General features: G+C 37.2%; 5 protein-coding genes across 7 annotated transcripts; 2 read left to right on the top strand and 3 right to left on the bottom strand.

Annotated features, from left to right (window-relative positions):
* The first annotated feature begins 266 nt into the window (after window positions 1–266).
* On the top strand, window positions 267–8,196 carry LOC105282877. Of its 2 annotated transcripts, XM_011345180.2 has the most exons (5): window positions 267–622; window positions 2,552–2,636; window positions 5,442–6,007; window positions 6,855–7,209; window positions 8,113–8,196. In XM_011345180.2, exons 1-4 carry the CDS (start codon window positions 503–505, stop codon window positions 7,191–7,193), a joined length of 1,110 nt encoding a protein of 369 aa, XP_011343482.1. In that variant the 5' UTR covers window positions 267–502; the 3' UTR covers window positions 7,194–7,209; window positions 8,113–8,196. The 2 variants fall into 2 exon arrangements, with proteins under 2 accessions (XP_011343482.1, XP_011343479.1); XM_011345177.3 differs by lacking the exon at window positions 8,113–8,196 and having other exon boundaries at window positions 6,855–7,380.
* LOC105282876 (ninjurin-2) lies at window positions 7,655–9,761 on the bottom strand. Its single transcript, XM_011345176.3, has 2 exons — window positions 9,228–9,761; window positions 7,655–8,656 (listed from the first exon to the last, which is right to left on the bottom strand). Exon 2 carries the CDS (start codon window positions 8,605–8,607, stop codon window positions 7,924–7,926), a length of 684 nt encoding a protein of 227 aa, XP_011343478.1. The 5' UTR covers window positions 8,608–8,656; window positions 9,228–9,761; the 3' UTR covers window positions 7,655–7,923.
* Window positions 9,762–9,912: 151 nt separating this feature from the next.
* On the top strand, window positions 9,913–13,367 carry LOC105282881. The gene is made up of 3 exons (XM_011345185.2): window positions 9,913–11,587; window positions 11,946–12,413; window positions 12,574–13,367. The coding sequence occupies exons 1-3, from the start codon at window positions 11,407–11,409 to the stop codon at window positions 12,993–12,995; spliced, it is 1,071 nt and encodes a 356-aa protein (XP_011343487.1). The 5' UTR covers window positions 9,913–11,406; the 3' UTR covers window positions 12,996–13,367.
* LOC105282891 (potassium/sodium hyperpolarization-activated cyclic nucleotide-gated channel 2) lies at window positions 12,908–18,755 on the bottom strand. The gene is made up of 10 exons (XM_020032825.2): window positions 18,705–18,755; window positions 16,743–16,978; window positions 16,235–16,450; window positions 15,798–15,957; window positions 15,585–15,718; window positions 15,266–15,453; window positions 14,886–15,085; window positions 14,104–14,313; window positions 13,613–13,922; window positions 12,908–12,991 (listed from the first exon to the last, which is right to left on the bottom strand). The coding sequence occupies exons 1-9, from the start codon at window positions 18,753–18,755 to the stop codon at window positions 13,626–13,628; spliced, it is 1,692 nt and encodes a 563-aa protein (XP_019888384.2). The 3' UTR covers window positions 12,908–12,991; window positions 13,613–13,625.
* LOC105282884 (pyrimidine-specific ribonucleoside hydrolase RihA) lies at window positions 18,399–21,731 on the bottom strand. 2 transcript variants are annotated; one of them, XM_011345188.2, is made up of 7 exons: window positions 21,629–21,731; window positions 20,518–20,736; window positions 19,970–20,153; window positions 19,769–19,885; window positions 19,566–19,702; window positions 19,040–19,373; window positions 18,399–18,838 (listed from the first exon to the last, which is right to left on the bottom strand). In XM_011345188.2, exons 2-7 carry the CDS (start codon window positions 20,725–20,727, stop codon window positions 18,825–18,827), a joined length of 996 nt encoding a protein of 331 aa, XP_011343490.1. In that variant the 5' UTR covers window positions 20,728–20,736; window positions 21,629–21,731; the 3' UTR covers window positions 18,399–18,824. The 2 variants fall into 2 exon arrangements, with proteins under 2 accessions (XP_011343490.1, XP_011343489.1); XM_011345187.2 differs by lacking the exon at window positions 21,629–21,731 and having other exon boundaries at window positions 20,518–21,614.

Genomic DNA, 21,731 nt, shown 5'->3' with positions numbered 1-21,731 from the left:
TGAATATTAAAGGTTCATCGACGATGGGAATTCATAAATAACGAGAAAATATTTCAATTTTTCAGTTTGGATGAAATTTGGAGGCGGGAGAATGCTCACCAATTTACAATGCCTCCAGGACGACCTCTACAGGCGATATATTCAAATAAAAAGATAATTTTTTTATCTTTAAACATGTACTAATAAATGCATAAAAGTTTTATAATGATCCGCTGTATAGTTTCTCCAAAAAAATTCGTAAAATTATACCTTATTTTCAACGTTCTAAAGCAGGCTCCCCCCTTAACATGAGAGGGGAAAATAGGAAAAAAACAATCATTTCGCTGTTTCGAGATACGTGAGAGTAAATGTGAGGAATGAAGAAAAACATGTGTCTCTGCAGTTGTTTACGCGTATTTTACATATCATTTTATACGCGGAGCGTTCAAGTCAGGCCTCCAAGCGACATCGCGCGGACAGAGCCGGGACTAACGGCAGTCGCGCGCGTTTTTCGTTCGTGATCATGTCTGATGAGAGAGATGTGTTACTGGCGTTGTGCAAGTACGTCAACTCGTTGACAAATGTGGGCCTGACCGTCGAGCATCTCAGACTAGCCGAATGTAACGCTCCAGATGAAATTACCGTAAGTGCAGCGATATTCTGACTCGTATCATTGCACCTAACCTAACTTTCACAACTAATAGATACTACTCAGCTTAATTATCTGTTGTAATTGCTCAAAATAGTCATGTATTAATAGTTCAAGACATGGGCGTCCGCAGGGGGGTGGGGGCAAGACCGGGCATTTGCCCCCTCCTGGAATCAGCAAACAATTTATTTTTCCTTGAAATAAAGAAAAAAGATTGCAGGTTGTCGCCGCAACGCACGTTTATAGCATGTCGACCAAGAAGCATAAATCTATTAGTCAATTTAAAAAGCATTTCGGAACAATATTAGAACAATATATTGCTTGAAATTTCTGAAGGGTCCACTAGTGGTAAGCAAAAAGCTCATTGTTTATACTGTTCCGCAATTAGACCGACATTTCTATTATGCCTATTTATAATATCAAAATATTCCGAAATACTAGAACCAATTTCTGTATTATTACAAAATAAACAAATAAATTTGCTCGAATGTCAAAATCATATAAAACGTTTAATCTCTATTCTTCATGAAAAACGGGATAAATTTGACAATATTTTCACAGAATACGAGAAATTTAACTGCTCGATTGGTGTTGAGATTAAAGTACCACGAATTGTATTAAAACAAACTAAAAGAGCGAACTATTTCACAGAGGATCCCGAAGAATACTATAAACTAAGCCTGTTTTTACCATATACAGATTCGCTTATAAGTTCTTTAAGCATTAGATTTTCTGAAGAAAATTCCAGTATTTTTAATCTTTTCCATTAATTCCATTAAATTATAAGTATTTTAATTCTGGAAGTAACATTTTAAATCATGCCCCCCCCCCCTGGAAAAAATCCTACGGACGCCCATGGTTCAAGATATAATTCATGTTCAAGATATATTTTGCTCTCATATCCTTTTTCTCTTCTACAAAATTCTATATGTTTATTATCAGCAGATCTAGCAGTGCTTAATTATTGTCTGCCATTTAATTAATTTTATGAGTTAAATGTATAATTAAAAATATATGGCTCATACACTAGTTTTCCAGCCATAGTTCAACTATAGCGTCGGTATTGAAGTTAAATTAAATTTGGTCTATGTGTGTGCACGTTTAAGCAATCAGATCAATATTTCGATAAACATTGTTAGATGTGTAACTTAATTCGATGCCGTTAGTTTTATTTCGTTCGATCAAACCCTCCCCTTTTTTTGCAAAGAAACCGGGAATGCGCTCCAAAAATAATATAATCATAAACAATAATGACGATTATTTCGAAAATTAAAGTTGTATTACTTTTTGTGTAGACTTTGAATTTTTGTAAGATAAGGCTCTGCCTATTATCTATTATAAGATTCATTCGTAATATTTCCATATAACGTCGTTTGTATAATTTGAACCCTTTGCACTCGAGAGGCGACTCTCAGTCGCCACTTGTTTTGATACCGCAATTCGAATGGCGAGTGAGAGGAATATACAAAACCAATAACTGTTGTTTCCTCTTGTAGTCAGCTGTTCAATACCTATCTGTTTATTTATGTTATACTGTAAGGCGAAAAGCAATAAGGCCGAAAGGAAGAATGATAAGTACGAGAAAAAAATATATATATTTAGCGAAAAAAGCCTTCGAGTGCAAAGAGTTAATAAATAAAAATATTAATTTGTTTGCAAGTGCCCTTTGTTTATTAAACGTTCATTATCTTACAAATTGCGTGTTATATTATTCACGCGTTTTAATACATTTATTGCATGTCGCTCCACTGGTGTCCAAAATAAAATAAAAAGCATTCACAGAGAAGAATTATCAATCAATTATAAAACAGAAAATACTGTGACAAACAATATTACATTTGACGAATTAAAGACATCACACTCAAATATCACATGCAGAATATTTCTTTTAATAGTAGATATTATGTACGGATTTTCTGTTAGACCGAAAAGCTGTGGAGCACGCTGCACATTTTGAGTTACCACGCTGCGAGGGAAAAACGAAGCGATATAGATTTCCGAAATTACGGTTTGTTCTCATTGATTTATACTTTAGTTATTTAGCCAGAACGTTATAAATAATTTCATTCATTTATTATAATTTTATTTATTTAGAAAACAATACCCTACACATGTATTGGGTTGGCCAAAAAGTAATTGCGTTTTTTTTTTATATAAATAAAAGGCGAATTTTTCATGGGAAACAAAAACTTGATTAAACAATATATTGTCCATTTTGTTTGATTATCTTTTGCCATTTTTCAGGCAACTTCATGATTCCGCGCTCAAAACAGTTCTTATCTTTTTCAGCAAAAAACAATTTCAACAACGATTTCATATCCTCATCAGCAGTAAAGGTTTTACCATTCAAGGCGTTTTGCAAAGAACGAAACAAATGGTAATCTAATGGTGCCAGGTCTGGCGAATATGGTGGATGTGGTAACATCATGGTAACACATCCCATCCAAGCTGCAACAATTTTTCACGAGTGACCAAACTTGTATGTGGTCTAGCGTTATCATGGTGAAACACAACACCTTTGCGATTCACCAATTCTCGACGTTTCTGTTTGATGGCAATCCAGTTGACGACAGTATACGTCTGAATTAATGGTTTGATTCCTTGCAAGCAGCTCAAAATACACAGTCTCACCAGACTGACAGCATAATCTTTCTTTGGTGAATATCTGCTTTTCAAGTGCTTTCAGCAGGTTCATCACGCTTGCTCCACGATCTTTTTCGTTTGACGTTGCTGTAGACGATCGATTTTTCGTCGCCTGTTATCATACGTTTCAAAAATCGATCATTTTCCTCACGTTTCAAAAGAGAATCGCAGATGTCAATACGCTTAGTGAGATGAATTTCTTTCAGCTCATGTGGTACCCAAATATCGATGTATCCAAGTCGTTTTAAATGGTTTTCAACACTCGATTTCGATATGTTAAGATTCTCAGCAATCTCTCGGGTCGTTAAACGCCGATTGGAATCGATCAGTGCCTTTATTTTGTCATCATCAATTTCGATTGGCCTTCCTGAGCGTGGTGCATCTTTCACATTAAAATCTCCAGATCGAAATTTAGTAAACCAATTTTGACACTGCCGCAGTTTTAAGCATCTTCGCCATATACATGACATAACTTTTTATGAGCTTGCACAGCGTTTTTCCCTTTTCGGAAGTAATAAAACAAAATATGACGAAAATGTTCTTTTTGATTTTCCATTTTGAAATCGACGGCAAACGAACAATTGTTAACGAAATCGTGTACTTCCTTTTTCTAAAACAAGCTTGAACTGTGAATTGTTAACCTACATAATGAATTTGCGGTTTAGAATGAAGTTAGTTACATTTCAAGACATGTATGTCCATCTATTGGAAAAAACGCAATTACTTTTTGGCCAACCCAATACAATTGATGTACACGTAAATGTAAAAGCGAGTATTTATATAATAATTAATATTATTCTATATTCATTTTCGCAAATACGTTCCGTGACACGGAATTCACCGAAATCACTTTTGCTTTCTGTGAATATAAAGCACAGAAATTTCATCACAGAAATTAATAAAGAACAAACGAAGAGAAACTTATATGTAATAGAAATCTAATCAGCTCTGGTCTCCGAGTTGCAGCTGCGTTTTCACTTTGGTTCCGATGTTTCATAAACATTTCAGTCCACTTCATCAGGGGACCACTGCGAAGTAACGATATCAGTTTATTTCTCGGCTTCAACCCGGAAACCAGAATTGATATTAGTGACGACCGCGAAGGCCTCAGAAATTTAATCGTACACACGAACGTGTAGACGTAATAATAACGCATTGGTGTTCTAAGTTACACAAAATTATAATACATTATATCACAAACAACATATAACTCCATGTGCGTTTAAGGGGTTACATACCTCCATAGCGGCGAAAAATTGATATGTTTAGGGAATTTTTTTAGGGGGTATATCTGAAATAATAAAGTAAAATATGAATTGCATATGATTTACTGGTCCTTTAAGTGTAAAAAAATAATTAATAATAAATTTTTGAATATTAATAAAATAAAGTTTTGTGGCATTAATTGGACCGCTGCTAAAAAATTGTCCCCTCAGAGTCGGCATGATATCTTCTTGTAACATTGATGGATCTGACAAATGCAAGAAATTTCTTGTAAAGTAATGTTGTAGTTATAGTCTATCGAGCCAGATTTTTTAATTTCAAAAAAATAAACAATTTATGCCATGTCAAAGTTGAACTTCATGTTTTCATGAAAAATTTCGGTTTTTAATTGTTTATAAAAATTGTATTAAACAAAATTGCAAAAAAATGGCTCGATAGACTATAGACAAAACGATTACGAAGATTTGAGAACCAAAAATTTTAAAAAATATTGAAAACTCTTCGAGTTATCGTGCCGACCGTGTCAAAAAAACTGGTTTCGAGAAAAACGCGTTTAAAGTTTGAGAAGTAAAAATCGTGTAAATATTAATTTTTGTAGTGAGCTTAATCTCCCATTCCAATTTCATATTGCGTGCCTTCCTTCTCGATAATTTTTATATTTTGTACAGTTTTCTGTAATCTGTGGGCTGTTCGAGCTTCTTTGCGGTAGCCTGCGCCGCGGCCCGCCTCCTGACGCGCGGTCATATTTATTGTTATATCTTCGTTACGGATTGGAATTTTTCACTAATTCTTTTTTTATTATATTTTTAAAAGTATAAAGAATGAAAATCAGTAATAAAAAAAATCGATTGTTTGAAAATTCTGGAGGTATGTAACCCCTTAAGCTACCGTATACATGAGATATCCGGTTCACTTCGTGGGTTTGTATTTCATACTATATTTCTAGATACGTTGACGGCAGTGAAGCTTCATCTCGCGTTCCTGCAGTATCCGGTGACACAATTTTACGGTTTATCGCGCGATAGTAGTGGTAGCAGGGATTTACTGATCGCACTAGCGTGGCTACTGGGAACACAGGACGTTTTAACTACCATTTTTCGAACAAGGCTAACTAATAGCGCCTTGGGTGCCGAATGCTCTCACGTGGCTTTACCGGAATGTAACACATCATTTATAGCACCGAACAAACGGCCAGTTGAGTTTTCAACGAGTACTCAGCTTGACAACATCTTACATTTGAACGCCAAAGTGAATCTCAGCCTGAGGCAAATATCTGAATTGATTCGCGAGAAAGGTAGCTTGATATCCAAGGCGCACGCGGCAAGTATCAACGTTAGCGGTCTGCCGCATTTGTGCGTGTCTGAATTAGCGTTGACGAAGCGCATCGTGACGGAAACCATTGATAGAAACGGCTCTGAGGACGATCGACTGCGAGAGTTCCGTGATGCTGGAGAGCTACTCGATGTGCGCACAAGGTGGATGGCAAAGCGGGACGCGTTCTTCAATTGGATGGTAAATCAAGTCTCGGCATACGTCTTGCATTTCAGGATAATCCCCAGGCAGCACATGTTAGCCTAATATATGTTTCTTAGACGTATCTAATGTCTAAGAAACATAAAGTTACCATTTAAGAAACGGTTTAAATAGAAACCGTTTTTAGACCTCAATTTTAAAAACGTATTTTTCACGTTTAAGAAACGAAAAATCTGTTTTATTAAATTGATTTGAAATTATATAATTAATATAGAAAAAATAGTAATTTCTACTTACTTTGCGAGTATTAATTATTTTTACATCATACGTTTCAATGTACTCGATTATGGAACAAGAGACAAAATCAACACGAGTGTGTGTGATTCCCACCTCTGATTCACCAAGCGACCGATAGATGGCCAGGCCAGACGTGACGTTCTCGCAAGTAACATTTGTGTTATCACCTTATAAATAACCATCCGGAAAACCGATCCAATACTCTTTTCTTCTTCTTTTGTTTTGAAACTTTTGAGATCACTATTACTCGAAGTGATATTTCAAAAGGGTGAGATTCCACTACACGAAATTTAGAGAGTAATTCATAAAATATAAAAATCTAGTTGTTTACAAAAATGTGACTTAACTCTGTCTATCTTTGAGGCACTGATATATAGAATTGATAAATATTTTTCTGATGGTTTCTGAAAGGTTTTTTTGCCGAAAAAGAAACGTTTTTTCGTTGGACATTTTTCTCCTAAATAAACGTTTCAATAAAATGGTTACGAAACGTTACGGCAAAACGTTTATGAAACGGTTTTGAAACCAATGTGTGCTGCCTGGGTCGCGTTTACGTGATAACAGTGGATTGTCACAATGTGCATTGCAGATTACGGTGATTCACGAAGAATCAGCGGAATCGAATCCGAGGGCGGTCGATGCGCGGGAACTTGCAACGTTCAGCTCACTCTTACATTACATAGTTAGAGACAGACTCCGGGGTTTAACGGTTAGCGAGTCAGCGGACAACGAGTACCAAAATTCAACCTTGGATTGCCCGTCCCGCACGTACAGAAGTCAATGTGATAGTACTGAAGAGGAGAACTGGATGGACGAATTGAAAAAACACGAGAGCAGTGGACAGGAAAATCTGCAAGGAAGTATAAAACTACTGGCCGACGAGTTGAAAGAGATGTTGAAGCAGATACCGTCTTCTATTCGTGTTTGATGGGTCCTTCTTTCATGTATGCAACATTCATTTTATTAGGTGCTCAAATCAATTCAGTGCTTTTAGTTTAATAAAACCTAACTCCGCTTTAAATTTTAAATAAATGCTGAATTTCTTCGAAAAAGCGCCGAATTAATTTGCGCGCCTAATACATATAAAATTGATTTAAAAAATTTTATCTAAGAAAATATAATACGTACAATCATTATTACACGATAAAAAATTTATCATCTATATTATCTTTCAAAATTAAAAAAATAATACTTAGAGAATACATGTCTAAATTAATTTACGTATCTAAGTTACTTAAAGAAATGAACGAAAGAATGAATGTAATTTACAATAATATAAGCATTGCGAATATACAAAATAAATTACTTAATGTCAGAATTTAAAATATCTTAGTTGTGTTTGATAAATACAAGAAAACTTTTAAGATAAATGATTTATATAATTTTTCGCTTCTGATTTCCGTAATGTAATTTGGCCGCACAAGAGTTCGTCAGAAGCCTCAAAACTCTCTCAATGTTTAATTATTAAATTTAATTATTAAATTGATGATTAAATTAGCACTAGTATATAATAAAAAATAACAAAAACATTTCACGCGTATTTAATATTGCATGTAACTAAAAACACGATTTGCGATTGCATAGGCCTTGCGTATTATCGAGAGAATGTCGAGGCGGAAACAAAGAAAGAGATAGTAGCAACAAAGAGTAACGATCTATTACGTCGTAACACTTGGTTGTATTTGATCGACGACGCCAAACGACGAGATAAAGACATTTAGTATCGTAACAAGAAAAATGCCTATTACGGTCCAGTTATTAGCTTTGTTCGCCTTGCACATCTGCTCATGCTTCTTGACATTATAGACACTATTCCATATTAGACCAATGCCTACGGCGATTTGCAGGAACAGGCTCATGCTGATCATGACCAGCGAAGGGTAGAAGTACGGATGCCTACCATCTGTCTGCAGAACATAGCGCATTTGATTAGCGTTGGCAGACAGTAGCGCCAAGTCCATCATGCCCTGGGCCAGGGTCTTCTTGTGCTGGTAGACGTTTACATCTGGTGTGGCGAGCTGCACGGTTGACGGTGCAGGCGGGAACGCGTTATTCGGCCAATCTGGGTGCGATTCCGTCTCCGCCAGAGACCTGTTGAAACCGATTGCTGACAATGGCTGTCCATTCAGGTTTTCATCGTTACCGTCGTCGATTTCCGATTTGGAGACTGATTTGTCCTCGTCGGCTTCCGTTGAGAAGCCAGCGCGCAGGCCGATTGCTGGAATGGAATGGACGGCTGGAACTGCCTCCACGTCGTTGGACGTCAAAGGCCTGGATACCTCATCGTGGATCTCGTCTAAGTACAATATCTCATCACCGTCCGCTTTCTTCACTGTACTCATTTTGCCGAAACTGGATTATCAACTTTCGAAGCACCAACTGAAGAATCACCTGCAGAACAGCGTATCTCTTTTTATATTTTAATAATTCCCTCGTTTTTCATTTTACTCGTCGTTTTATCCAGGAGACTTCACATTCGCAAATGTCTTATTGCTCGCAAGTTCGTAAGTGGACTTCGATTTGGCCGAGAAATCGATTTGGGGACACTTGCTATTATGTCACACTACTATATCATCTTGACCGAAACTCGTGCAAATTTTATGTTTGCATCTTTTAGTGAAATTCGAAATATATTTCTGACATAAATATTCTGACGCAAAATATATTTATACTTTTATACTATAATTTATATAACAGACTAAGATATTTAACTTGATTTGCTATTAAAATATTTAATTATCATATATATTTTGAAATTTTCCAAATTCTTTATCTTTTTGTCTCTCTTTTATAGTTTTATGCATATATAATGCGTTCATCTTACATTTAATCTATCTTATACTCCTCATAATTAACTTTGTAACTGCATCGCGTGATGAGAATTCATTGTTTTCTACAATTTTATCCGTTTCTCAAACAAAACTCCTATTATCCTATAAAGCGTAAAATTTCACTCACTCACCGTTTTGCGCGTAATCAAGTTTACTTCCGACTTGTATATTTTTTGTCACTTCGCTGTGAATTAAGGCACCAGATATTTTAAGGCACACTCTTTATCCCTTCAGAATAGACGAGCTATTCAGAACGGACCGTCCGATGCGGAAAGCAGTAGCACGCGTGACGCTCTGCGGTCTACGACTGATCTTGAAGCAGCGCAGCGCGACTGATTCATCTGTCTTCCGTTCCGTTCACGTTCGCGTTATACCGGGAACGGCAGCCGCATGGTTTCCCCCAGCTGTTGTGTCGCGTTGCGTCGCGAAAACGCACAGGGCATCATTAGTGCAATTAGAGAAACTTGTGCTCTTTGACGAGCCGTTTAAATCCTACAATTACTCCATTATATCTTCTTTTAAAATCTTTTGCGACTGCGATTTGCGGTATTGATCAGACAGCCAGGTAGAGGCTCTTTCGCCAATAATTATGGTTGGTACAATCATGATGTGTTCTTTGTTTTACTTAACGAAATTAAGTAATATTTTATTACAGAACGCGCAGAGTGCGCAGATTCAATTGCACCCAATCTGCGAATTCTCTGCCGTTGAAAGCACTCGGGCAGAGTTCCGGTGAAAAATCTCGCACGCGCATTCACACTTCGCACTTCGATTACTATGTTCCGAGCCTGCTTTGTTTGTAACATGAACAAACAGAGAGGAAGTGAGAGGAATTGCACGAGTATGACTTCGCGACTGTCGCGTGCTTAGACCACGTGTTTCACTCGAGGTTTAGCCTGGCTCGACGCGTTCAAGGTCTTCCCGCGAAGCGGAATCGCAATGGAAGGGAGAATGGCAATGATCCAGAAGAGTGCTCGCATATTCACTGCTAAATATATGAATGCGTTGGCTCTATGCTGAGCCTATATTTTCATGCCTCATTTTAATTACCATGATCAGTGGCAGCGTGATAACAGCAACTACTTTCCGTTCTCCTTTTTTTGCAAACTCACGTTGCGTGATAATAATACTTCCAATATTCACGAGGTTTTAATGATGATTTTACACTCACATCTTTGTATTCGATCTACGAATATATTTACACACGCATCTCTGTCTTGGACCTAGAAACTCGTAATTTTTGAGTCATCGGTGTTCCCCAACTTTTTGACTTTCCGCGTTTTACGTTTACATGACGTTTATGCGTGCACGTGAGCCAGAACGCTACCAGGAAGGCGATCTCGATGTACGTACGGATCTTAATGCCGATAAAATTCCCGAAGTCATCGCTATTTTCTTCCTCCCGTAATCTTCGTTGTGTTCTCAGAGACTTCAGAAATTCTTCATTCCTCTTTCGCAGAATGTTTCAATTATGTCATTTATCATCCGTTTACGAAGTGACATGAGACAATCAAAGAAAGATGTAAGATAATGTAAGGAGCATATTATGTGCATTGGTAGTTTCCGCAACCCACTTTCTTAAGTCTGGAAAACAAACGAACATAGAACAGATAATAGAAAATGAATGTAGTAAATGGATGCTTCATTGCAAATCGGAAGAGTTACAACAAATTAGATGACATATTCATCTGAGTCAGAGTTTCTGTGCATTTGGGGATTCACTGGATCCATCTGTGCACAATCAAAACCTTAGAATTATTATGCATATATTTAGTCTTGCAATTTCGAAATTAAATTTAGATCACTTTTCGTAAGTTTTCAAGTGTTGATTCGACAGTATACATCCTTTTGAGAAGGTCATATTGTTTAAGAATTCGAAAAGCTGGGTAAATTATTGTGGCAATTGATTTAAAAACAACTATACGTATAAAAAACGGTCTGCTTAATTATTAATCATTACTAATATATCCAATATTAGTCAATATAGGTCAGTATAGGCACAAGGATTCGATGCAATAAATTATATAGCACGCTTACTATCGAATTATCATGTCGCCAAGGAAACTAACGTCAGGAGTGGGAACAAGGTTCCTGATATTAGGACATTCCGATAGTGGCGTTCAGGTATTTTCCAAATAACACCCGAAAAAGTAGAATAGTAAGTGGCAGTGATTTTTATTTGAGCATCTCTTTGAGCTTTCCTCGTGCGCGCAGCTCGTCGCCATCTCTATTGATCGTTTATTATTAATCACGCTTCTGTCATGCAAGTTGTTGATAACAAGACAGAAAAGAGGGTCACTTGGTTGGAACATGGAATTGTGCGAATGTTGCACTAACTGTCCGGATAAATCGATCACCCGAAAGGGCAATGAACCAGTCGGATGTTGCCGATCTAAGCCAATCTTGAAGAAGCCAAAGATGTCCTCCACAAGGAAACACGCTCCTGGATGTCCCAAGTTTCGGAGGACTTCTGAAGTAGAAAGGCAGATCGGTGATGCAAAGATTGTCTTTTTTAATTCCTTTGCTTTTTTACGTTTTGAAGCCATAAAAGGAAAAATGCAAATATACAAAAAGGATTGTCGATGATTTCACAAGAATTGTTAACAATCATGCGGAAATAGCCTTTTGAGCTTTTTCTTTTCAAATAGAGGTGTTATTTTTGCAACAAAAATGAGACAGCAGATTTTCCTGAAATTTTATTCATATCGATTTTAATTTCGGAAATTATTCTCTTTAATATACAATTTTCTGGAAAGTACTCGCTGTATATATGTATATTTTATTTTAATACGCTATCAAACTAGGATTACCCTAACAGATAAATGTAAAAATTTGTGATTTTGTTTTAGAAATCGCTACTTGTTACGACAAATTCGCTTTGGCAAAGAAATTACATGCGGAAAACTTACAACACCAGCCGCTTCCGGACCGGGTGGATGACTCTGTATTCAAGAAAGGATACCGTGTCTGTTCGGCAAGCTGCGAGCGAATGCGTCAAAATCGAGTAAATGTGAAAAGGACAGAGACTCCTTTTTTTGCGCCCGTACTCGGTTGCAAAGATCCAAAGACCCGGATGGATCTCGCAATTTGTTGGGAGACGCCAGTTGACCCGGTGTACGAGCCGCGAAGATCTACGCACATTGATGGCTCCGAAGGTGGTTCGGCACCGGCGATTTTCGCTATGATCGAGCACACGCCGGTACCGAAGAATCATGAACTCTTAGCAATCCGGAATACCGAAGAAAATAAGTGCACTTGCGCGCGACGAGAGGAAGATTCCAGGAGAAATCCGTGTTGCTGCGATTGCCTCCGCGACGGTATAAAATAACAATATTTTTACAAAATAAAATAACAATATTTAAATAACATTATTTTTATATTTATTATTATTGTTATTAATATCATTTGCAATCGCAGAATAATAATTAAATGACATTTGATAATAATAATGCTAACAATTAATAAAATCGATTGCAGAACTTCGAGGCGGATTATCACAAAGTGGGAAATTATCGAGATCGGTATCCGTGCCGCGCGTCACCGAGCGCAGATGCGCTGCCTGCGGTGGCAGCGAATCGAAAGCGACACTCGAGCGAAAGGGGAAAAAAGATCCGCGACTGATCAGATCCGCAGTGGGTGTTGCGTTGGGTCTTGAGCACAGAAGTCGAACGGGTGACGACGAAGAGCCGTGCAGGAACGAACACTCACCGACGAGGATGACGGTGCCGCGACCGAGAACTCCATTCGCCAGGCGAACATTCTGCATCGACACTTTGGCACCGCCGTTCAGCATTATAGATGGTTACCGAGATACTGATTATCCCGAACATTGGCGGCTTATGACTGTGTACCAGCAGTCCTATAAGTATCCGCAACAACGCAGGACTCGCCACTTCTGATTCCACAAGATAAGAATTATTGATTAAGTCACGTTTGACGATTCGAATCGATGAATGAATTTGATAAGTCGAATTCGATAATTAGAACAAAGTTGATTGATTTTGATTTAGATTGAATGAATAAATTTTATGAATCGAATTTATTGAATAAGCTATAAAAACAAATGACGAGATCTTTATATCAAAATGAAAATCATTGTTAATTGTTGCTTTGTTACAGTAGCAAGTTAATAGTTTGATAATCTTGTTGGACAGACTGGTCCGATTATTAAATAAGTAACTGAAACGCACATATGTATAATGAGTCTTTAAACTGCATAGCATAAGAATATGTTATTGTTATATGTTGAGATATAAATAAAGTAACTGAAGTAAAACACGAATAGAAAACGCGTAAAACGTTATATATGTAAAGTGATCTGATTAAAATCATTTCTTTGTGAAACTATCAATTTATCGATAATGCCAAGAAAAATTTATCTGTGATGATTGAATTCAATTAAAATTGATAGATTCAAATATCTTTACTTTATTAAAGTCTACTTTCGCGATTGCCAAGCTTCTTTGTTCACTTCTTATCATCTCAACATTTCAATTCCATTCATGTCCTACCTTACCTTATACGCCAATTCAATCCTTCCTCTTGGCCTTTATGCCGCTGATGTTGACGCCCCCGGACACCGACAACAGCGAATCCCGATCTTCGCAGATTTTCTCGAGCCCCGGCGTTTGCTCCAAATTCACAAGAGTGACTTCTTGTAAATAATTCAGAAGATCGGGATACGGGACGAGGACACGATTAAAATCGACACGCGATAAAATATAGACTTCACTATTCTCCACAGCGACAATCTTGACGAGCCTCGGCTCATCTTCTAACACCAGACTCAACTCGCCGAAGTACGCGCCGTCCTCCAAGTGGCACATCTGCTCGAATAACAAAACTTTTTAAAGTATGAGTTAAATTTTCATTTTTTCTCGATTTAAATTGTGATCACAAGTGTAACAAATTTCTCATTCGAATTTTCATGTCGATTAGCTGGTGATGACTTCTGAGTATTCTGGAAATGATCTCGAGACACATAGATATTCCATCATGATTCCTTACCTCCCTCCCCATAATATTGTAGACTGCCACAGTGCCAGAAGCGATAAAATATAAGGCGTCGCCGTTCGTACCGGCAGTGATCAATACATCATTTGTCATGAAGATCTCGGAACGCACGGTGCCGATTAACTGCGTCAGCACCACCTCAGGCAAGTGTTTGAACAGTTCTACATTCTTCACCAGCCGCTGATACTTATGCAGGAGGAGCTTCTAGAATGATAGATAATCATTTCTTGAAACAAAATCGTAAAAATCGTTTTTGAGATCTTTTCTCGATGTTTTTTTATCTTTTTAGATACGCAGAAATTAACACACGCACAGAGAGAGAGAGAGAGAGAGAGAAAGAATATCTCAGGAAGGAAGATCAATATTGAGGTGTTGGTATCGGTTATTTTAAGCAAAAATATTCATACGAACGTGTATTTTATTCTAAACAGTTTCCAAGATAGAGCTGTTTGAATGTAAATTTATTGATAAGAAAGAGATATACTGTTTCTTTTATTATTCAAGCGACACATTTTTTACAGTTTATAACAAGTTTTTAAAAATCTTAATCTCGTCAACATCAATGCATTTTTTCTTTTTTCCTTTTCCATGTGAATATTTTTGCTTAAAATAACCGATATCTTCCAGAACGTTGACTTTCTTCCTGGGATACCCTATGCGTGTATATGTTAATATTTTTAATATAATAATAAAAAAATATAATAACATAAATATGAATGATAATTATAATATAATTACAATATGATATTATATTAAAAATAGTTTTTTGCATATACTTCTCGCAAGTAAGGCGATACGTGATTGATAATCAGCTTATCAGTTTCGAATCCTTTCTTGTTGCGATACTGATAATAAGCTGTCAGTTGTCGTTGCAAGGGTTGCGATAGTTCCTTATACCTCGTGTACAGCTGCTGAATTAATTTCATATGCCTCTTGCTAGTAGAGTGAAATGTCGTCGTTAACTGTGAGAATCGCGCTACACAATCCGAGGATAAAAGAAGATTACATCAATTGATGTCTATTTAATATTTGATAAATATATACATATATGAATCCTTTTTTATATGTATATATTTTTATAATTAAAAATATAATAATTATATATTAATATACTTGTGTAATTTATTATAGCTAAGAGTGTAACGTACGCACATACCCAACAGATAAACAAATCCAAGAAATCCAAAGATCGTAAGAATTAAATTATACGCGATATCTTCTGGTGCAAGCATGTTCAAATAATGCTTAGATCCGGTCAACGAGATGATTGCCCTATTTACGCACGATATGTATATTGCGCGTCTTGTTTTCCTTTTCGCCATATAAGGCGATTGAATCCACGATCTGCAAATTTCTCATTCTTTGTCGTGTCCAAATCGATAAGTCACACATTTAATTTATTCTTGATTTGATAAAATAAGAGTTAAGTATATATAAGCAAAGATTAACCGATGTAAACTTTTTCGATTACTAACGCATCATCTTGCCCGGCTATCTTGGCCACCATTAACGGCAGATAATACTCTAAACAAGCGGTCCAGTGTACGCACATGATAACGATAATGCCTATCTCCATTATTTTATACAGATGAAAGTTGATTTGGTATACCTGGAATTTTAATTTTCTATCTGTAACAAGAGTGCGAGATCGATCTAATCGCAGTGGATAATCAAATATGAATTCTAACGTGATAGAGTCGGCTTAAATAAATGATGGTGGTTCGCATTCGCAATATCTTCAACAAGTTCAGCGACGCTAAATACCACAATGATTCAAAAAGCACGATGAATAGCTCTAATGGCAACACGGGTAATATGTCCACGATGAAAAATCCTCGAAGATATTTGCTGTAATAATAGTTACGGTGTAAGAAATCGCAATCTTCTCGATTAAAGATAAAAAACTGAAGAGAAATATGAAAATTTCGTAACACATAATTTTAACGTAAAACAATAATCTTGAAAGTGTTCAAAATTATTTATATAATTAAAAAATATATATTTTTTAGAATTCCAGTGTGAATTCCAGATATAGAAAATAATTTTAAAAAATAAGATTTTCTTCATTTTAGATCAATATTAACGGTTGACAGACTACTCGTAATCGTACGTAGTTCTCGTGTACCTCATGGCGAATGTCGGATCCATAACTATCAATTGCGTGCGGGAATCATAATAGCCAGTGAAAAACCAGATCACTATGTCACATATGAACACAGCGTCAATTGCGAGGTTGTAGAGGTACCATTTCTCGAATTTGTCAAAGTAAAACGCGAGAAAAACCGGTGTGACCAGAAGAGCGACTATGGTGAACAGCAACATAGCGAACTCCCAGTATATTCTGTATAATACATTTCGGCAGTTTAGTTTCGCCCCAATGCAATGCAATGCACAAAGTGAAAAGAGATCCTTTTCAAACGAAGAATTATTCTTTCCGATTCAGCTAAGAAGAATAAACGAGCAAAAATACAATCAAAGAGAACAGAAAAATAATCGTCATATAACTTTTTGTATAACAATGTTTTATATAAAAATTATATAACACTGAACAAATAATGGAGTTGCGTTTGAAATAGAAACTAAAAATCCTAATTAAATGACGTTTTGTAAGAAAGAAGATTCGGTATTACAACCTGAAGGTACTAAAAGGATGGATCATGTAAGGATATAGATCAAGGTGCCGAAGGATCTCGTAATCGATCGCCCGAGTGCTCTTTAGGCACCATTGCGTGAGTGGATGTTTGCGCGACGCAATCCGCACCCCGAGGAACCAACGTCGTAGTCGTGACCAAGCGGACTTCCCGGGAATTACCCTTTTCAGTGGGTCCTCCTTCACAGATACTTTGCAAATGTGTTCCAAGCGCGGTACCTGCTATATAATTGCATTGCATTCATTTTAATAATTTAGCGTTATTATTTTTATTAAGAAAGTATTAGGGGTGTGATTTAGTTTTGAGGGTTTTTTTGCTCAAAAACGCATGTATTTAAATATGATAATGAATGAATACCTTAATCAAAAAATTTTCCTTCGTTTTCTATAACTTTTTCCCATCTTTCTGGCAAGAGATCGATTCCACCACGATAAAATCACTCTTCTTTTCAGTTGGTCCATTCGTCGACGAATTTTCGCACTTCTTCCAAATTATCAAAGTGCGTATCCTCTAAAGCGTGTTGCATCGACCGGAACAAATAATAATCGCATGGAGCAATGTCCGGAGAATACGCGGGGTGCGGTAAGACTTGCCATTCGAGCTCTAATAGTGTTTCTTTCACTGATAACGCAACGTCAGGTCGAGCGTTGTCACGAAGAAGAATCACTTTCCGTCCTTTACTCGCAATTGGTGGTCGTTTTTGGTCCAATGCTTGCTTCAACTTGTACAATTGGTGTCGATAACCATCAGCCGTGACAGTCTCATGCGGATTTAACAGCTCATAGTACACTATCCCACCAAATACAGAGCATTACTTTTGAACCGTCAATATTGCGTCTCGGAGTGGATGTTGATGGTTCGCCTGGATCCACCCATGATTTTCTGCGTTTCGGATTATCAAAATAGATGCACTTTTCATCCCCAGTAACAATCCGAGACAAAAGACTCTTCTTTTTTTGCCTGGCGATCAACGAAATGCAAATGTTCAAATGGCACTTTCCGATAATTGATGTCGAACCCATTTCCCTTCTTTCTGAATTTTTCCCATTTCATGTAAATGTTTCGTAACTGTTGTACGATCAACATTTAATGCTCTGGCAAGTTCTGAAGTGGATCGTGTTGGATTTTCGTGCAATAATGCTTGGAAATCTGCATTTTCAAGCTTTCTTGGTTGTCCCGAGCGTTCTTTGTCCTTCACATCAGTATCACGACTTTTAAAGCGTCTAAACCAGTATTCACAGGTCTTAATTGATGGGGCAGAATCACCATAAGTTTCCACAAGAATTCTATAACCGTCAGCCGCAGTTTTCTTTTGATTAAAAAACAAAAGCAACGCATGTCGAAAATGCTAAAGAGCTTTCGGAAGTTGCATTTTTACGATGATATAAACACGACTGTTATTGCATCTATTGCTATAATGCTACTAAATGTCATGGATAATGTCAAGACTGTAAGAAACAACAGTTATCGGAAACAGCTATTGGAACAAACTGACACTACAGCCATCTGTTGCAAAACCCTCAAAACTAAATCACACTCCTAATAGATAGCATGCCGGCGCTTCGCGCGTGGACTTGGCGCGAGACACTATCTCTTGATTAAGGAATTACATTTGGGATATAATTATTCCATACTAACTCGTATCAAATAATTTTTATTTCGGTTTATACGAGGAATATAAAAAATTGGATTATAATCATCGTACGTTACATCATTTACATAGCACACTTCACAGATTGACCAGATATACATCATGTATAAACGATAATACGAGGTGTACGAGGTGTACGATAAGGCGCTTATGAGAACACATCACACTCATGATAAAATATTGCATAAGTGAATTAGTAAGCAAATGTCATTCACTGTACGAACATTATCGAATAAAATTAAAATCTATATGACGTTCTAAATCTTACATCGCATTCTGGAGGATGGTCATACCTGTGTGGTAGGTCTCAGCGGGATATTGGGTACAAAGCGCATCAAGTCCATTTCATTCGCCGCGAAAATGCAGTCTTGAAGGATGCCCGAATCTTCGTCTGCCTGTTTCGTCTGGTGCTCCTATGTGGCCGTTTCTATTGAACAAAAGAGACCAATTATATTTAAATGTTGCACGTGAGAAACATTATGCGCGTTACATGGATAATTCGTTCTACTTTTAATTCGAAGGTTACGGACAAGTATCACAAGTTAATCCTAATCAGAAACTAGACAGCGGAAAACGGAGGTACGTCTTTATTTGCCGATGTCGATTGCGAGTACAGGCCGATAATTACCGACAGTCGTGAACACGTTCACCGTGCGTATTAACGCCTTCTTGAACAGCTCTGAGTCAAAAGTATGTATTAAATTCACGTTTGGCTTGTTCGACAGCAAATGATCGAGGACGACCTGGCCCCGGGTCCTGACGCCGTGCAATTCGATGTCCGCGTGCCACGCTACCACCTCCGTGGCAATATCGGGCTTCAGGATGATTCCAGCTAAAAACGCGTCGCACGATACGTAAGAAGGAAGATGCGTCTCCTTTTTAGAATCTCTGCCGTGCTCGATCTTGTTCAGCATGCGCACGCAGGGCGTGTCTATCTTGCCCAGTACGTCTCTTCGCCACTCCTGCAATGGTAATCTCATCGATCTCAACGAATAATCGTTACTTCATTACGTAGAGTAACGCAATAATTATTATATAACTATTAATTAATGTTACTATTAATTACTTAACCATAAATTAATGATAATAATTTGCCGAGCAATCTTCCAAATTAATCTGACGAGGGGACGATCTGATTACAGGATTGTACCTACGTGCGAGATCTGGGAGTTCAAACAAGCCTCCCACGGCAGCAACCACAGCGGCTTGGTATTGCTGTTGAGCACAATGTGCACGCTCTCTGGGTCCGCGTAGAAGTTGAATTCCGCCTGGGAAGTTATGTTACCCTGTCCTGGAAGAACGAGGCTTCAATGCTCGAGCAATAATAAACGAGCGCTCTGACGATCGTGAAAATTACCAGTCGAATTTCCACCCATCACGTAGAACTCCTTCACGTTGGACACGAATTCCGGATACATTTTGATGGTCATCGCTATGTTCGTTAAGGGACCCAAGCAGACAAGCGCGACATTACCTTAATTAACACAGATTGATATCGTGCATTACGTAATTATTATAATTATACGGTATGATTATATACGCTATGGAGATGCGTTACCTGGATCCTTCGCCGTAATACTATGCAAGGCACACACGGCATGATCCGTTTGCAATTTACTTGTATCTGGTTCGTCGGTATATACATCCCCAAATCCATCGGTTCCATGATACAGTTCCGATGCGGTTATCTTGGCATTTAGAATATCCAGTAAGGGCGAGTATGCGCCTTTATAAACAGGCACCTGTGGAAATTTATAGAATTTATTTATCAAAAAAATTAATTTTAATTTTATAGCATTTTAGTTTCTTTTTAAAATAGTTACATTAGTACTAAAACACAGAAGATATAAATAGTACAAAGAAAGCAATAAAGTAAAATATATAAAATATAATAAAATGAAAAATAATATTAACTAAAGATAAGAAAGATAAGAAAGATTAAGAAATATATAAGAAAGATAATATTAATTAAACAAATTTTTTATTGCAAATTATTATTGGATTTAGTGTGTTAATGATCTATATTATACTTTTAATATTATAATAGTATTATATTTATGGCATAAACGATCCAATTTTTTTTCAGATTCAAATAATACAACTTACATCCGTGACTTCACACACGTGCAACGTCCTGAACACATTCTTCACCACATTGTCGAGGGTTGTATTACCATTCACACAAGTCACAGCCTTGATATTGATTCTCTTGGTTTTGTGGGCAGCCAAGAGAATGATCAACGCTAAGCCGTCATCTATGCCCGCGTCGCAGTCTATGATGACATTTTTTGGGCTTTCCACATCGAGCATGTCCATCTGTTCCGGCTTTGTCGGTAGCATTTTCATTATTACGAATGGCGGCACGCACGGGAAATATCAGATCGCAACGTGATCGCAGGGGACTCGAGAGAGATGCGCGCTTGCATTTATAGACATGCGCCTCAAGTGTGGGACATGATAAGAGTGCGATACGTATTTTTCGGAACGATAATATCTTGTTTTGCCATTATATAAATAAAGAAACAGCCCCGTAATCTTATCAGCGCACTTATTTCAAACGAATCTGCTTAATTATTGTGTCTATTAGGCACTGATAGGACTGACATAGATACATACATTAGGAAAAAACACAGACCCGGCAAACATACCTGCAAAATAATAATCGCCAACGATAAAAATTCTCGCGTGATTTAATTTGAAAATTTCAAAATGACCGTTCCGCTTACGTGACTTTGAATTGTTCGCGCCGTTGTGCGCGCGATCAGCGCGCACATATAACGTTAAAGTGCACAACTTTTATCGGCCAACTTCACGATAATTTCGACTTGAAGAATTAACAATCGCTTAAATTTTAAAGAAAATAATTTGCCTTGCTTCTAATTGCTCGTTCAGATTCTCTGAGATTTTCGTTTTGTTTATTTGATTTTTCTTGTGCACGTGCAGTAAAAAGGCAAAGTCTTTTACGAATCTATAAATATGTGAATTTTAATCATGCCTTTCACATTGTGATTTCTTCTTCCTTTCCTCATCGTACACAGTTTTTGCAATCGCAATTGCGCGTCTTTATGCTTTAACTTGCAAAACTACAGTTATGAAAACTGAATATGATTTGCCGAAATTTGCTCGGCGAAAACTCGATAATTGAATAACCGATGTTTTGTCCATTTTTTGTTACGTAATTATTAGATATTATGTAAAAAGTATTCCAGGAACTAACCTCAAAGAAGTATTTCGAATCTTCAGTACCCTTTTCCAGTCAATGCTTTTCTGCGCGTCTCTAAAGATTTCTTCTGAGAAGAGAAGAAAGATTCGTGCGAAAC

The sequence above is a fragment of the Ooceraea biroi genome, chromosome 7, assembly GCF_003672135.1.
Source record: "Ooceraea biroi isolate clonal line C1 chromosome 7, Obir_v5.4, whole genome shotgun sequence".
NCBI classification, from domain to species: Eukaryota; Metazoa; Arthropoda; class Insecta; order Hymenoptera; family Formicidae; genus Ooceraea; species Ooceraea biroi.
Note: the sequence above shows the minus strand (reverse complement) of the source record. Positions and strands in the feature narration are given on the sequence as shown.

Coding starts and splice junctions, on each gene's coding strand:
- LOC105282877 (XM_011345180.2), top strand. CDS start 503: ATGTCTGATGAGAGAGATGTGTTACTGGCGTTGTGCAAGTACGTCAAC. Junction 2,637..5,441: donor TATAGATTTCCGAAATTACG/GTTTGTTCTCAT, acceptor CTATATTTCTAG/ATACGTTGACGGCAGTGAAG. Junction 6,008..6,854: donor ACGCGTTCTTCAATTGGATG/GTAAATCAAGTC, acceptor TGTGCATTGCAG/ATTACGGTGATTCACGAAGA.
- LOC105282876 (XM_011345176.3), bottom strand. CDS start 8,607: ATGAGTACAGTGAAGAAAGCGGACGGTGATGAGATATTGTACTTAGAC.
- LOC105282881 (XM_011345185.2), top strand. CDS start 11,407: ATGGAATTGTGCGAATGTTGCACTAACTGTCCGGATAAATCGATCACC. Junction 11,588..11,945: donor TGAAGTAGAAAGGCAGATCG/GTGATGCAAAGA, acceptor ATTTTGTTTTAG/AAATCGCTACTTGTTACGAC. Junction 12,414..12,573: donor CTGCGATTGCCTCCGCGACG/GTATAAAATAAC, acceptor AATCGATTGCAG/AACTTCGAGGCGGATTATCA.
- LOC105282891 (XM_020032825.2), bottom strand. CDS start 18,755: ATGGACTTGATGCGCTTTGTACCCAATATCCCGCTGAGACCTACCACA. Junction 16,979..18,704: donor CGCTGAGACCTACCACACAG/GTATGACCATCC, acceptor ATTATATAGCAG/GTACCGCGCTTGGAACACAT. Junction 15,454..15,584: donor ATAGCCGGGCAAGATGATGC/GTTAGTAATCGA, acceptor AGAAATTTGCAG/ATCGTGGATTCAATCGCCTT.
- LOC105282884 (XM_011345187.2), bottom strand. CDS start 20,757: ATGAAAATGCTACCGACAAAGCCGGAACAGATGGACATGCTCGATGTG. Junction 19,703..19,768: donor GATGGGTGGAAATTCGACTG/GTAATTTTCACG, acceptor TCGTTCTTCCAG/GACAGGGTAACATAACTTCC. Junction 19,374..19,565: donor TGAACTCCCAGATCTCGCAC/GTAGGTACAATC, acceptor TTACCATTGCAG/GAGTGGCGAAGAGACGTACT.